This window comes from Hypanus sabinus, chromosome 9, assembly GCF_030144855.1.
Source record: "Hypanus sabinus isolate sHypSab1 chromosome 9, sHypSab1.hap1, whole genome shotgun sequence".
Classification (NCBI taxonomy): domain Eukaryota; kingdom Metazoa; phylum Chordata; class Chondrichthyes; order Myliobatiformes; family Dasyatidae; genus Hypanus; species Hypanus sabinus.
Genome location: NC_082714.1, coordinates 8,659,456 through 8,676,905, shown reverse-complemented (window position 1 = coordinate 8,676,905; position 17,450 = coordinate 8,659,456). Strand labels below are relative to the sequence as shown.

Sequence of the window (17,450 nt, the reverse complement as noted above, 5' to 3'; positions counted from 1 at the left end):
ATTCCATGTTATATTTTCATCCAATCACTTTAAAATTATATACCCTCATTTTAATCATTTTCACTTGGGTGGCTGTTCGCTCTAACTATCCCTCTTAACATCTTATACACTTCTATCAAGTCACCTCTCATCTTCCTTCACTCCAAAGAAAAAAGCCATAGCTCACTCGACCTATCCTCATAAGATTATGCTCTCTAATCTAGGCGGTGTCCTGGCAAATCTCCACTGCACCTTAATTAAAGCTTCTACGGGGAGATTCTCGATTTTTTTAAAGAGCTATAGCATGATAACACACCCTTCAGCTCTATGAAGCTACGCTGCCCAATTTCACCCACGTGACCAATTAACCTACTGCATCTTTGGATTGTGGGAGGAAGCTACAGCACCAGGTGGAAACCCACGTGGTCACAGGGAGAACATACAAACTCTTGCTGACAGCAGTGAGGACTGAACCCGGGTCACTAGTGCTGTAACACCATTTTGCTAACTGCTATGCTACCATGTTCTGTATCATGAAGAACTTTAAACCAAAAATGATCTGTAAACTTCACTGTGGCTGTGAGTGGAGGAGGGTTGGGCATGGGGCTAGCAACCCCTTTCGGTAGATACCCAGAGCTACAGAAACACCAGCAGAAACTCCAGAGACCTTCTTCCTGGGAGAGGAAGGATCTTCAAAGATGGATTACACTTGGGCTAGACTGGCCCAGGACAGTGGACTTTGGCGAGCCACTGTCAGAGGTTAATGTCCCAATAGAGGTGAGGGGCTTAAGGAGGAGGAGAATGAGAGCAGGGCGAGGATAGAGAGTTGCCTACCTGCACAAGCGCTTCTTTCATAGCTGCCCAGTTAGAAACTCTCCAAGCACATTCCAGCACTAGGTATGGATTCACATGTCCTTTGGACTGGCCATACTCAGTCAGTGACTCCCATTGGTTCAGTTCCTTTGAGCAGCTGTTCAAGATGGAAGAGAATAATGTCAACTTCAACCATTTTGACTCTCATGCACAGATTTAACGAATACCAATTATCCCAGACCTTCCAATTCACTGTAGTTAAGGTTGAGAGAAGGCAGGAGAAAGGGGTTGAGAGGAAAAATGAATCAGTCATAATGGAATGGTGGAACAGTTTCGATGGGCCAAATGGCCTAATTCTGCTCCTATGACTTATGGTCTAAGATTTTCATTCCAGTACAACCCTGCTAAAACCTTTTGGCAGTCACTGTAAATGCTAGTGATCTACACATGGACACAACAATCCAGGTGATAACTCATTTTGTTTTGTGTTTAACAAAAGGTCTCAGATAAGGCTGTGATTGGAAGAGAGGTGGGCATTGGCTTGGCAATAGGCAAAACAATGGGAGGAGAGCATACTTCCAGTAAGAATAGCATCTTTAAATTGCCCAGCACTGATGTTTAAAGACCTGGGGGTGGGGGACGGGAGGGAGAGGGAGTGGCCAAAATACCTACCGATTCCAATGGTCCTCCCACAGCTGGTACTCTGGAAATATGGCAGGCGAGGCATTGTTTCGTTCATTCTCCTTTCTTGCTTTGTCCATGGCCTTCTCATAGGTCTCTTGTGCCTTTTGAAGAGCACAAAACATCCTTGGTTACTCAAGATTCTCAATCAGAAAGCAACATTAAAAATGTAATTGCTTGTCAGTATTAATAGGCTGCTCTTTTGCACAGTTCACATCCAGAGAATTTTACGGCTAAGAGTACGTAAAGTCTAAGGGTGCCTGTGCTTTATTCAAACCGAATATCACATTCTCCACTCAGAACAAGCCTTCACCTCCATTCTCTGCATGTTTATCAAACCTACACTGCAGTAGCAAATGTCACAAAGCTTGTTCTGTGGCAACAGTCCAGCTCAAGCTTACAGTCAGTTACAAAGTCATGCAGCAAGGAGGAAGAACCTCCAGCCCCAGCTCTTTACGCCAATAAAGATGCCCATACAAGCTAGTTCCATTTGCTTGCATTTTATTTAGTTATTTAGAGATACTGTATGGAACATGCCCTTCTGGCCCAGCAACAATTGCCTAATCACAGGACAATTTATAATGGCCAATTTACCTCCTAACCAGTACGTCTTGGACAGTAAGAGGAAATGGGAGCACGTAAAAACTTTCGTATAGAGGATGTGGGAATTGAACTCCGAACTCTAAGCTGTGCTAACTGCTTCGTGACCGTGGCACATATCCATGTAAACCTGTCCTATCCAAGTGACTTTTAAATGCTGTTAAAGTACTTGCTTCAATCACTTTCTCCAGCAGTTCATACACTTGGGGTGAAAAAGTTATCCCTCAGATTCTTATTGAATCTTTCCCCTCTCAGCTTAAGCCTATATCATTGGGAAATAGGCTTAACCCTGGGAAAAATTCTGCATAGCTACCTACAAGTTTGCAGATGATACCAGCATAGAGGATGGCATCTCAAATAATGATTGAATTGGAGAACAGGATGGTGATAGTGTTGTGGTGTCATGACAATAACCTTTACCTCAAAGACAGCAAAAGAGCTGGTCATTGATGTTAAAAAAGGGGGACGAGGGCAGTGTACGTGCTTCTGTCTACATCAACTGTGTTCAAATTGAAATGGTTGAGTCAGTCACCTTATAAACAGACACTTTTGTGCCTAGCATCACTTTTTAGACATTAAAATCAATGTACATAAACTATTTTATTTATTTATATCTATAGTTTTATTAAATTTTTGTGTTCTTTATCTTATTGTGTTTTTTTGTGCTGCATCAGATCCGGAGTAACAATTATTTTGCTCTCTTTTACAATTATCTACCAGGAATGACATTACTCAATCTTGAATCTGGAATCCCTTGACTCTTCAAGTTCCAAACCAGTCCTGCTCCAGTCACTTTGGTGTCACAGAAAGCTCACCACAACTCTACTCTGCTGTAAGGTCACCTCTCAGTTTCCTACACCAAAAGTCAAGTTGGAGCTTGTCCCCCGAGTCCTGGTGATATCCTGATAAATCTTTACTGTATGCTTTCCATTTGTTTGTTTTCTGTCCTCTAGCCTGCAAATGAAAACAGAAATAAAGGTCCACCCTGTGCCAACTCTGCCTGAAGGAACAACCACGGGCTGTCCCTGCTCAGGTACCCTCTTCCAGCAGCCTGCTGTGTCCTGATTCCTCCTTTGATGGCCACGTCTTGATCATTACAAATGCTCTCCCTTTTTAAGGAAGGAGTTTGCCGAAAGTCAGCCAGAGATCGGCAGCAAGTCTACAAAATCTGGGTTGCTTGCAGTCTTGGCATCACGGCAACACAGCAGCTCATGCACAGCTTTAGAGCGCCAGCGAATAGGGTTCAATTCCCGCTATCGCCTGTAAGAAGTTTGCGTGTTCTGTCCTTGAATGCATGCTGGTTTTTTCTAGCTGCTCCAGTTGACCCCCACATTTCACAGACATACAGGGTAGGATTGGTAAGTTGTGGCCATACCTCGTTGACACCAGAAGCACAGTGACACTTGAAGGCTGCCCTCACCACTATGGTTGGACTGTGCTGGTTGTGGGCGCAAACATCACATTTCACTGTATGTTTCAATGTACATGTGACAAATACTGTAAACCTTTATTTTTTTTCTGAACAGCTAAAGTATGGTAGTAATCGCCACACACGTGATTGGTGGGGGAATCCTAATGTCACCTCCCACTTCAGCTAATCTATCAGGGAACCATTTGAGGAAACCTGCACCTTGTGTGTATCACCTACTTCCCGAAACACTTAGGAAAGTGAGGTGGGAGATGCCTAGGCAGAAGAGATTCTGCAGATACTGGAAATCCAGAGCAACAGGCACAAAATGCTGGAGGAACGCAGCAGGTCAGGCAGCATCTATGGATGGTAATATAAACAGTCGATGTGTGATGAGCAGGCAGGAGAAGAGGAGGCTTAAGAGGGTAGACAGAATGAGGAATGGAAAACAAGAGGAGGGACATGGGAGAAATGAATGTTCATGTCATTGATTGAAGGTTACCCAGACAAAATATAAGGTGTTGCTCCTCCAAACTGAGTATGGTCTCATCGTGGTAGTAGAGGAGGCCATGGTTGACATATCAGAATGGGAATGGGTGGCCACTGGAATATCCCAGCTGTTGCAGTGGACAGAATGTACAAGTTGGCTGAACAGACTGGAAAGTTGTCTGTTTATCCCCTCCAGAGAAACCATGCCTGAATCCTTGACTGTTTGTCTGCCTTGCTTTGGCTATGACCACAAATTTCCCGTGAAAACTCTGCAACCCTAATCCGAATCATTGATATAGAAAGAGTTATTAATATGCATTAACTACAGTTTAGGAAGCATTCACCGTGAAATGAAGGCAAGCAGGCAAATTGAACCACTTGAGACAGACTGAATCCCAAGGTTCTTGGAAGAGTGCTACAAAAGTACCTGCTCAAAGAAGCCATGCTGCTCGTAGGCAATTGCTGTAGCAGTCTCGGGGAACTTGCACCGCTTTTGCCAGAGACCAGCCCACATGTCCTCCTCCTGAAGTAGAGAGTACAGCTCTGCCAGCGAATCCAAAATTTCCTGCAAAGGAATGAAAGTCAATCACTCGAACACCAGCAAATCCAAAATACAAACAGAAAATGCCAGAAATCAGACAGTCAAGCAACATCTGTGGAAGGAGGAACATTCAACGTTTCACCACAACTGTTTATTTGACTCTCCTGGGCCACTCAAAGACCCTATCCACCCTGAACATTTCCTCTTTCTCCCCATTCTCGTCAAACAGAAGATACAAAAGCCTGAAACCACGTAACACCAGGGTCAAGGACAGCTTCTCCCCTGCAATTGTCAGACTACTGAATGTACCCTTGAACAATGAGATGGACTCATTGCCATAACAATCTCCCTTGTTGTAATCTTGCTGCCTGCCTGCGCTGCACTTTCTCTGTAACTGCTGTACTTTATTGTGTTATTGTTTAACCTCAATACACCGTGTAATAGGCAGGATGAGTTTTTCACTGTACATGTGCCAAAAATAAATCAATATCCCTTCACTCAGAGGGTTTTGCGAGTGTGTATCCTGCTGTTGTGAGACTACTGAACAGTTCCTTGTAAGGAGCTTGTACATTCTTCCCGTGACCATGTCAGTTTTCTCCAGGTGCTCCGGTTTCTGCCCACAGTCCATAGATGTACCAGTTGGTAGGTTAATTGATCAGTGTAAATTGCCCTGTGATTAGAATTGGGTTAAATCAGGGGGATTGCTGGGTGGCATGGCTCGAAGAGTGGGAAGGGCTTATTCCGCGCTTTATCTCAACAAATAAATAAATAAACAAACAAACAGAAGACAGATTCTTGACCCCTCCCCCCCCAATCTACCTTGTTATGGCCCTTGCACCTATCTGCCTGTACTTTCTCTGTAACTGTAAAACTTTTCTCTGCATTCTGACATTGTTTTTCCTTGTACTACCTCAATGTACTGATGTGACAAATGGTCTGTAAGAATTGTACACAAATTTTCAACTGTACATCAGTACATATGACAATAATAAACCCATTTACCAAATTTTCCAATTTATTAAAAACTAAATGCACTTGCAAATTACTATACCACAGTGCTTAAGAGTTCAAGCAACTGGGTAAAATAAGGTTCAGGAATAAATGCTTTTCAACCCAGTAAATCATGACGGGATTTTGCAAATGATGGAAATCTTCAGAAGCACCCACAAAATTCTGGAGGAACTCAACACACCAGGCAGCATCTACGGAGAGGATTAAACATTGACATTTCAGGCCGAGACATTCATCGGGCCAATCCTGGTGAAGGTCTGAAGGACCACAGCATGAAATGTAGGAAGGGTAGCACGAAATAGTGCTGAAGATGAGGCAGCTGGTTTACAAACAGAGGCAATGTGTATTGAGGAAAGGCTATTGATAGGGCAAAATTGCATTCAACAGAATGAGTTGCAACGTAAAAGGCAGACAAAATCGAAAAGGGTGAATACATGACTGGAGGCGTTATATTTGGATGTGCTGAAAGAAGATTATAGCTGGGATTTTAATGTCCAAGGATACACATTGATTCAAAAGGACAGGCAGGAAGGCAGAGGGGGTGGTGTTGCTCTGTTGGTAAAAAAAAATTAAATCAAACCGTTAGAAAGTGGTGATACGGGATCGGAAGGTGTTGAACCATTGTGGATAGTGCTAAGGAATTGCAAAGGTAAAAAGATCCTGATGGAAGCTGAGTACAGACCCCCAAACAGTAGTGAGGAAGTGGTCTACAAATTACAACAGGAGATAGAAAACACATGTCAAAAGGGCAACATTACAATAGTCATGGAGGACTTCCATATGCAGGTAGATTGGGAAAATCAGATTGGTGTTGGATTCCAGGAGAGGGAATTTCTAGAGTGCCTATGAGATGCTTTTTAGAGCAGCTTGGGGTTCAGCCCACAAGGGGATCAGCTATTCTGGATTGGGTGTTGTGCAATGAACCAGAATTGATTAGAGAGCTTAAGGTAAAAGAACCCTTAGGGGCAAGTAATCATAATATGATTGAATTCAGCCTAAATTTTGAGAAGGAGAAGCTAAATGCCGATGAATCAGTATTACAGTGGAGTAAAGGGAATTACAAAGGTATGAGAGAGGAATTGGCCAGAATTGATTGGAAAAGAACACTGGCAGGGATGATGGCAGAGCAGCAATGGCTGGAATTTCTGAAAGCAAATTAGAAGGCACAGGATATATACATCCCAAAGAGGAAGACGTATTCAAAAGGCAAGATGATACAATAATGGCTAATGAGAAAATCAAAGCCAACATATACGCCAAAGAGAGGGCATATAATAGAACAAAAATAAGTGGGAAGTTAGAGGATTGGGAAACTTTTAAAAGGCAACAGAAAGCAATTAAAGTCATTAAGGTAAAGATGGAATACAAAAGTAGGCTAGCTAATAATATTAAAGAGGATACCAAAAGTTTCTTCAGATACATAAGGTGTAAAAGAGAGGTGAGAGTAGATATAGGACTACTGGAAAATGATGTTGGAGAGGTAGTAATAGGGAACAATGAACTGGCGGACAAACTAAATAAGTACTATGCTTCAGTCTTCACTGTGCAAGACATTAGCAGGATGGTGAACGTTCCAGGTGTCAAAGGTCATTAAGCGTGTGATGTTACCATAACTAGAGAGAGGTTCTTGAGAAACTAAAAGGTCTGAAGGTGGATAAGTCACCAGGACCAGATGGTGTACACCCCAGGGTTCTGAAAGAAGTGGCTGAAGAGATTGTGGAGGCACCAGTAATGATCTTTCAAGAATCACTAGATTCTGAAATGGTTCTGGAAGATGGAAAAAATTCCAAATGTCACTCCACTCTTCAAGATGAGATAGCACAGAAGAAATGAAACTATAGGCCAGTTAGTCTGACCTCAGTGATTGGGAAAATGTTGGAGTCAATTATTACGGATGATGTCTCAGGGTACTTGGAGGCACATGATAAAATAAGCCATAGTCAGCATGGTTTCCTCAAGGGAAAATCTTGCCTGACAAATCTGTTGGAATTCTCTGAAGAAATAACAAGCAGGACAGCAAAGGAGTCAATTGATGTTGTGTACGTACTTGGATTTTCAGAAGGCATTTGACAAGGTGCCACACACGAGGCTGCTTACCAAGCAATGAGTCCATGGCATTACTGGAAAGATTCTAGCATGGATAAAGTAGAGGTTGCTTGGCAGGAGGCAAAGCGTAGGAATAAAGGGAGCCTTTTCTGGTTGGCCGTCAGTGACTAGTGGTGTTCCACAGGAGTGTGTGTTGGGATCGATTCTTTTTAGGTTAAATGTCAATGATTTGGATGATGGAATCGATGGCTTTGTTGCAAATTTTGCAGACAATATGAAACTGGGGCAGATAGTTTTGAGTACGTAAAGAGACTACAAAAGGACTTAGACATATTAGGAAAATTGGCAAAGAATAGCAGGTGGAACAGTGTCGGGAAGTGTATGGTCATGAACTTGGGTAGAAGAAATGAAAGGGTTGACTATTTTCTAAATGGAGAGAAAATACAAAAAAGGGGCACAGAGAGACTCAGGAATTCTGCAGGATTTCCTAAAGGTTCATTTGCAGGTTGAGTCTGTGGTGAGGACTAGAAGTTAAAAGCAGGGATGTGATGTTGAGATTTTATAAAGCACTGGTGTACTCACTTGGAGTACTCTGAGCAGGTTTGCCCCCCCCCCCCCATCTTAGAAAGAATGTGCTGAAACTGGAGAGGGTTTAAAGGAGGTTCACGAAAATGATTCCAGGATTGAATGGCTTGTCAAATGAAGAGTGTTTGATGGCCCTGGGCCTGTATTCACTGGAATTCAGAAGAATGATGGGTGACCACATAGAAACCTATCACATAGTGAAAGGCCTCGATAGGGAGAAGATATTTCTTAGAGTTGGAGAGTCTAGAACCGGGGACATCACTTCAGAATAGAGCGCCATCCTTTTGGAATGGAGATGAGGAAGAATTTCTTTGGATAGAAAGTGGCGAATCTGTGAAATTCATTACCACAGGAGCTGTGGAGACCAAATCTATATGTACGTTTAAGGCAGAGGTTGATAGATTCTTGATTGGACAAGGCATGGAAGAATCCTGGGAGAAGGTAGGAGATCGGAGCTGAGAGGAAAATTGGATCAGCCATACTGAAATGGCAGGCAGACTCAACGGGTTGGATGGCATAATTCTGCTCCTATATTTTATGGTCTTATGGAAACATTGACTGTTTATTCCTCTCCACAGATGTTGTGTGACCTGCTGAGTTCATCCTGTATTGTGTGTTCATGCATTTCAGTCCAATATGATTGCAATAACCTGTACCAGCTGCAACTTCTACAATAGTCCTGCAGAATATTCCACTCTGTTTCTTGCCTACTTTCCTTAGAAAATGGGTGATGCATCTCTAGATCTCTATCCCAGTGGCTTACAGAGGCTGGATTATTGGAGGTTTTTAAACAGCTATGCTTTTGAAAGAGCAAGGAACTGAGGGCTATGGGGAACTGGCACAGAAAAGATACTGCCCGGGGCAGATCAGCCACAATCGACAGGGCAAAATGGATGATCAAATGGCCTACTCCTGTTCCTATGCCATTACTATTGCTTCTGTTGCCAGTATCCTTTGGGAAATGTAATCCAGGATACTCTGCATAAAACAGGTTCAAGAACTGCTACTTCAGTTCTTAAACCAAATAGCAAAACCTTAATCAAGACAGTTTAGCAACACTATAACCAACTTGGCCACCATGCACTAAAATGGACATTTCTTTTTGTTTCTAATAGTGTTTACTCATAACAATTGCATATAATTTATGTTTAAATCTATATTTTTCTTGTGAACACTGCTTACGTGATGCTATATGCTTGTGATGCTGCTGCAAGTTAAGTTTTTCATTGCACCTGTGCATACATGTACTTGTGCATATGACAAACTCAACTGGACATGAACCCCAATCTTCCAGTCAAAGTGAATAAAACTTTCTCTCTCTGCACCAGACCCATAACTCTGTTATAGAGTTAGGAGTGGTGATTAAAGATCACCTTTTTTGTCATATGTACATTGAAACATACAGTGAAATGTGTTGTTTGCATCTACAACCAACACAGTCCAAGATGTGCTGCGGGGCAACCCTTAAGTGTCACCTTGCTTCTCGCGCCAACGTACTAACCCTAACACACACGTCTTTGGAATGTGGGAGGAAAGTAGAGCACGTGGTGACGGGGAGAACGTACAAACTCCTTACAGACAGCGGTTGAACTTGAACTGTAAGGTGTTACACTAACCGCTATAGCACCATGCCATGTGGATAACAGACAGAGGAGTGGAGTGGGAAACATACAAAAAAACTATCCAGGCAGATGGAATCTTCAACTTGTAATTCATCCGTGGCAACAATGGTGTGGGTTTTTTTGCTAAGTTCAAAGTAAATTTACTATCACAGTACATACGTGTCACCACATACAACCCCCAGATTCATTTTCTCACAGGCATTCACAGTAAATACAAAGGAACAATAGAATCAATGAAAGACTGCTCCAATCAAGACAGACAAACAACCAAAAGGCAACAAACTCTGCAAATCAAAAACAAAAGAAATAATAATTTTTAAAAAGCACTAAGTATCAAGAATATGGTACGAAAAGTCCTTGAGAGTGAGTCCACAGACTGTGGGAACGGTTCAGTGACGGGGCGAGTCATGTTAGTAGACAGTTAAGGAACAGAATCTTGATTATGGTTGAAACTAGAAAATGGTGTTGTTTCCTTTAGAGCAGTAGAGCCTAAAGACAGATTTAATAATTGATTGAATAATTAATTTAGGAGCTATTAAACTGTTTCACAACCTTATCTGCTCCAAGGAACACAACCCAAATTTTCTTGTCGTACCCGATATCCCCCCTCACTGATAAACATTCATTAGACAACCAACTTGCCAAATATAAAAGCAGAATTATTGCCACAAATGAACTACAAATTCAAGGATTTTTCTGCTTGAAAAGTTTTCTGATTAAGTGTTTCTCACTACTTTAAATCACTGACAATTAACCACAACATTCTGACTCCATAACGAACATTAGCAGCTTCAACAGCTACACCAGGGAGGTCAGTAATAGCAACAGTCTACTGGGAATACTCAGCTGATCCAGCAGCATCAGTGCGAGGAAAGCAATTAGTCAGAGTAATAAAGCACTCTTATCACAGAAACAGGCCATTTGGCCCATCTAGCCCATGTAGGCTGGTCTTCTGCCTAGTCCCATCTACCAGCATCCAGATCATTGCTCCCCACTCCATTCTCATCCATGTCCCTATCCAACCCTCTCTTGAGTGTTACAACTGAACCTACTTCCACCACTTCTGCTGGCAGCTCCTTCCACTCTCACCACCCTCTGAGTGAAGTTCTCACTCAGTTAAAAGCTTTCTTTATGAATTGTAGACATTCAGGGTTGAAACCAGACATCAGAATCACTGAAAGAGTGAAAAGTTTCACGAGGTTGGAATGGCGCATTTCTTCATTTGTTGCCAATCCCCTTCTTGGCGGTTGCTATGGCTGTGGATGGTATGGCAGTCACCAGGACGTGTGATCGACTGAAGGTGAGAAAAAATGCCAGTGGAACAGGGGAAAGCTATAACAAAGGAAGGAGAGAGTAACACACAGATTAACCTGGAACAGAGTGTGGAAGGGAAGAGAGGGAGATACCTTCTGCCCACTGCTATCACAATGGTATCCACAAAAGCACGATTGGCCTAAAGACGATATAATATCTATCATGGCTAATATATTATCCGTTTCAACCGCGTTCTCCTGCCCACTCCCCATATCCTTTGACATCCTTACTAATCAAGAACCTATCAACTTCTGCTTTAAATATACCAAATGTGTTGTCCTCCACAGCCATATGTGGCAATGAATTACATAGATTCACCACTCTCTGGCTAAAGAAATTCCTCCTCATCTCTGCTCTGAATGGACGTCCCTCCATTCTGAGATGTGTCCTCTAGTTCTAGGCTCTTCTACTACATGGAATACCCTCGCCACATCCACTTTTTCAAGGTCTTTCAGTGTTTAATATGTTTCCATGAAATACCACCCCTCATTTTTCTAGACTTCAGTGAATACAGGCCCAGAACCATCAAACATTCCTTATATGTTAACCCTTTCATTTCCAAGATCATTTTTGTGAACCTCCTCTGGACCCTCTCCGATGCCAGCACATCCTTTCTTAGATGAGGGGAGCAGAACTGCTCACAAGATTCCAAGTGTGGTCTGCCCAATGTTCCAGAAAACCTCGGTATTACATGCTTGCTCTTATATTCTAGTCCTCTCTAAGTGAATGGCAACATTGCATTTGCCTTCTTTACTACAGGCTCAATCTGCAAATTAAGGAAGCGAGAGGGAGTTAAATTTACCAGTGCTTTAAGAATCAGCACCCACTGGTCCCCAGAAAATCTTCATGATCCTGTACAAGAGGGGAAACGAATGGCAGGCTTTCTCTGGACTGTTAAGCAAAGAATGAAGTGTGCACTTGGGAACGACACCAGCATCAGGATCCATAGTGAAATGAGGCAGCTTGTAGAAATTAGAGACACACGACTGTGTATTCAGATATAAATATCCTGCCAGAGGTACACAAACTGTGCCGGTTTCCAGTTGCAACTTAAAGAACCAAAGACATTTTGTTTCTGTTTGAAAGGCCCTGATAAGACCACACCATCATTGTACATCTGATCATGAACTGGTGGAGTACAGATCAACCATCTCAAATCCAGCTGTGCTGGCTGTTAATGCAAATGTCACATTTCACTGTACACTTACATATACATGTGGTAAATAAATAAATTTGAATCTGATTCTAAGATAATTCCTCCCATCTCAGTTTGAAAGGAAACTAGATCCAGAAGTATACAAGAAATCCAGGTACAACCTATTTTAAGGACGATTTTGGTTAAGTTAGAAATGGAATTGGATCAATGTCAGCTATGACAGATTTTGCAGGCTATTACTTCCTACAAGGTGAAACATAACATCATGAATGACTGTGGTGCTTCACTCCCAGATGAGCCCAATGCTTTTCATGCACACTTGGAAAGGGAGAATAAAACTACAGCTATGGGGATCCCTACAGCATCTGGTGACCTTGTGATCTGTCTTGGAGACCAGCGTGAGAACATCTTTCGAGAGCGTGAACCCTTCCAAGGCGCCAGACCTGATGGTATATCTGACACGGCTCTGAAAACCTGTGCCAACCAACTGGCAGAATGTTCAAAGACATCTTCAATTTCTCACTGATGTAGATGGAAAATCCTACCTGCTTCCAAAGGGTGATAATCATACCAATGCCTAAGTAGAGCAGGGTGCTCTGCCTCAATGACTATCACCCAGGGGTACTAACACCTACTGCGATGAAGTGTTTTGAGAGGTTAATCACGGCCAGAATCAACCCCCCCCCCCCCCCCCAAAGCAAGGACTGGACCTGCCGCATTTTACCTATCGCAACAGTAGGTCTACAGCAGATGCAATCTCACCAGCTCTCACTCAGTCCTGGATCACATTGGCAAAAGTAATGCCTAACTCAAGCTGCTGATTACCTCAGTTCTAATCAACAAGCTCCAAAAACTTGGGTCTCTGCACGTCCCTCTGCAACTGGGTCCTTGACTTCCTCAGACCATACTCAGTGCAGATTGGAAATGCCATCTCCTCCTCACTGACTAATCAACACTAGTGCCCCTTAAAGATGCATGCTTAGCTCACTGCTCTATTCTCTCTACACACACAACTCCATGGCCGTGCACAGCTGAAAAGCCATCTATAAATTTGCTGGTGACAGCTATTGTTCGCAGAAATCCAGACAGTGACGAAGTGTGCTGAAGTGAGGCAGATCAGCTGGTTGAGTGGTGTTGCAGCAACAACCTTGCACTCAATGTCCGTAAGATCAAGAAATAGATTGTGAACTTCAGGAAGAGGAATTCAGGGGAAACACACACTAGTCCTCATAGAGGGATCAACAATAGCTATACTTCATTAGGAGTTTGAGGAGATTTGGTATGTTACACAAATTTCAACAGGTGCACCACAGAGAGTATTCGAATTGGTCTGGTGTGGAGGGGACACTGCACACAATCAGAAAACACTGCAGAGAGTTGTAAACTCAGCCAGCTCTATTGTTGGCACTAGCCTTCCCAGCATCGAGGACACATTCAAAAGGTGATGCCTCAAGAAGGCCTCCATCATTAAGAACCCCCATTAACCAGGATACAGCCACTTCTCATTACTACCATTAGGAAGGTGGTACTGGAGCCTGAAGACACACATTCAACAGTTCAGGAACAGCTGCTTCTCCTCCACTATAAGATTTCTGAATGGACAATGAACCATGAACAGAAGTTCACTATTTATGTTTGCCCTCTTTTTGCATTGGCAGTGATATTAAACCTGATTCTGATGAACACTCCTTAAACTCATTCCATTAAACACACCTCATTAATTAAGTTACTTGCCTGGTATCTCTCAGGTAGAGCTGTGAAACATTACCGTCTGGCATCCCTCCTGTGAATTGCATTGGTACATTTACTGCTTTAAATAAGTTCAAGTTATTCTGCCGACTTAGAGAAAAGCTTACCTGTGGTGGTGGAGTGATGCTCTCCTGCTCGTAGAACTCTGATGTTTGACGTGGTTTAATCTGAAGACTCAAGCCCTTTTCAAAAGCCTGGTGTTCCAGCATGAGTGTGGAGCGAAACCAGAGGTTGTGTGTTTTGCCCAGATACTTGAGCACGCAGGGTCTGATGGAAATGTGAGGGACACACTGGGACATTGCTTCAACAAAGCAGTTCAGGGCACTTGGCTGGCAGTCCCTCTGTATCTGATGGCTTCCACTGCATAGGAAAGGGCTTATTTCTCCCGCCAGAGCCTAAAACAGAGGAAGGAAATGTTTGTAAGTTTAAAATCGAAGACCTGCAGATGACAAAAAAATCTGGTATCAATAAAATGAAAATGCTGTAAATACTCTCTGGGTAAGGCTACATCTTTGAGAGGAGAAACAGGTTGAACTGCTGAGGGTTTCCAGATTTTGGTTTTTATATATTATTTTTATTTCGAGATGGAGCACGATAACAGGCCCTTCCAACCCAATGAGCCCACACTGCCCAATTACAGACGTGACCTACCAGCTCGTACACTTTTGAATCTGGGAGAAAACTGATGCGTCTGTAGGTAACCCATACAGTCATGGGGAGAAACTCCTTACAGATAATGGAAAACTGAATCCAATCACTGGCACTATAATAGCTTCATGCTATGCTCCTGTGCTGCTTCCCTTAATTCAGAAATCATATTATAATGCATAATTAAAAAATTAAAAAATTGAGTCTTAAATATATTTAATGAGGTAGCCTCCACTGCTTCCTTGGGCAGAGAATTCCACAGTTTCATGGCTCTCTGAAAAATGCAGTTCCTCCTCACCTCTGTCCTAAATCTACTCCTCTGTACCTTGAGGCTATGTACCCTAGTTCTAGTTCACCTACCAGTAGAAACAGCTTTCCATTGGACCACAAGACAAAGGAGCAAATTAGGCCAATCGGCCCATCGAGCCTGCTCCATCATTCCATCATGGCTGATTTATTTTCCCTCTCAACCCCATTGTCCTGCCTTGTCCCCGTAACCTTTGACACGCTGACTAACCAAGAACCTAATAAACTCTGCTTTAAATAAACTCAGTGACTTGACCTCCACAGCCACCTGTGGCAATGAATTCCACAGATTCACCAACCCCCTGGCTAAAGAAATACCTCCTCATCTCCGTTTTAAATGGACTCCCCTATCTAACCCCTTTCATTAATTTTATATGTGTGGACTAGCAAGAGGCAACTAGGGAATGGATGCAGAGGCGGCTATTGTCAGGGGTAGGGGAAAGGGTCCAAAGTTCAAAGTAAATCTATTATCAAAGTACTTGCATGTTACTATATATTACCCTGAGATTCATTTTCTTGTAAGGAATCTTGTAAGAACAACGAAGTAGAATAGAATCAATGCAAAACCACACACAAAGACTGACAAACAATCAATGTATAAACAGAAACAAAAAAAAACAATAATAGATTAGACTAAATAATTAATACAGAGGACATGAGTCACAGAGGCCCTGAAAGTGAGTCCATGGGTTATGGAATCAGTTCAGTATTGAGTGAAGTTATCCACACTGTTGGTCCCAGGACAGATGATCAAAAATGACACCATCAAGGTATTTAACCTTTCTACCTCCAATCCCCTAATGAGGACTAGATCATGGACCTCTGGTTCCTTCCTCTTGTAGTGGGTGGGACTCCAGAGCATCGATGACTGGATAAGATCTCCAGACGAAGTGGTGTAGGCTTGCTGGCAGCAGAACCTCCAACAGAGATTACCTTGGTTGACTAGCCTATTTTGTCCTGGTGGGTTGGATTCGCATCTTAGATCAGACATGACCTGGATCTATTTACTGAGCCGGTTAGCACTTTGGTTTATTTCACTATTTCCCTTCCATCGGTCTGCCTGCATCCAACCAAAAAAACAAGCTCAATCTCACAATCTCTGACTGCAATTAACAATGAAGCTGTCTTTTCACTGAATGGAAAATCAAATGCAAAATGATTTTCAAAGAAATAGTTGCACGAAATCTGTTAACTTGGAAAGGTGTTTTAACTTCTCCCCAGGGCAGCCAGCGAGATACCAACATCAGTTGCAAATCCTCACAACACTGAGCTCGAAAGCCATCTCTCTACAGAACTGACTGTTGCAGTGAAGTGCTTCTTCCTCTGATGTCAAATTTGGATAAAGGTTTATATCAAAGGATGAATACTAAATTGTTTCACAACTCAGACTTGCTGTTGAGGCAAGCAGTCCTTGAAGCTGTGACTGCTATTATATTCTAGGACCAAGGAAGATTGGAAAAACCTCTTGATGTCCACTCAGTGGCCACTTTATTAGCCATCTCCTGCACCTAATAAAGACACCACTGAATGTATGTTCATGGTCTTCTGTTGCTGTAGCCCATCCACTTCACAGTTCAATGTGTTGTGCATTCAGAGATGGTCTTTTGCACACCACTGTTGTAACGTGTGGTTATTTGAGTTACTGTCGCCTTCCTGTCAGCTTGAACCAGTCTGGCCATTCTCCTCCGACCTCTCTCATTAACAAGGCATTTTTGCCCTCAAAACCACAGCTTACTGGATGCTTTTTTTTGTATTTTGCACCATTGTCTGTAACCTCTGGAGACTGTTGTGCATGAAAACCCCAGGAGATCAGCAGTTTCTGAGATACTCAAAACACCCTGTTTGGCACCAAGAATCAAATGTGGTCAGTCATTTAGATCACATTTCTACCCCATTCTAATGCTTGGTCTGAACAGCTGAACCTCTTGATCATATCTGCATACTTTTATACATTGAGTTGCAACCTCATGATTGGCTGATTAAATACTTCCATTAACAAGCAGGTGTACCTAATAAACCAGCCACCAGGTGTAGAATGACCATTGACATCAATGTTCTGACCTTGGAAGTGTGAAAAATGCTTTTTTAGTACAATGACTAAGAAAAAAGCTGCTCAGAATGGAGAGTGCAGAGGGATCTTCTCATGGCCCATGGGTACAGAGCAGTCTTAGTAGGCAAACAGCTTAGGGTTTCAAGGTACGTGTCCCAATGTAATCAATTAGAGAAGAGTCTATTTCCTTTCTTTATTCTATCCCTTGGAACTTTAAACATGGTTGTAAAATAATCCTGACTTTCTATTCAGGATGGCACATCTATCATCAGGATCTCCACCATCCCGAACATGACCTCGACTCAATGCTGCCATGGTGGCATGAGGTACAGATTTTGCACGTCATCCATACAGATCATTTCATTCCATCGGTACATCAAGGTTGCACAAGAGAAAGCAATAAGAGAATGTCATTCACCATGAGAAAATATACCTCACTCAGGTTCGCCAAT

The 17,450-nt window shown here is 42.6% G+C and overlaps 1 protein-coding gene across 2 annotated transcripts in view; it reads right to left on the bottom strand.

The window, feature by feature from the left end:
* The window catches only part of trrap (transformation/transcription domain-associated protein), a 336,919-nt gene that overhangs the window by 109,801 nt on the left and 209,668 nt on the right, over window positions 1-17,450 (bottom strand). For both annotated transcript variants that reach the window (XM_059979022.1, XM_059979023.1), the window contains 4 exons: window positions 14,102-14,389; window positions 4,398-4,535; window positions 1,465-1,577; window positions 814-949 (listed from right to left, as the gene is read on the bottom strand). In XM_059979022.1, coding sequence (XP_059835005.1) covers window positions 814-949; window positions 1,465-1,577; window positions 4,398-4,535; window positions 14,102-14,389 — 675 coding nt within the window. The remainder of the gene's footprint in view (window positions 1-813; window positions 950-1,464; window positions 1,578-4,397; window positions 4,536-14,101; window positions 14,390-17,450) is intronic.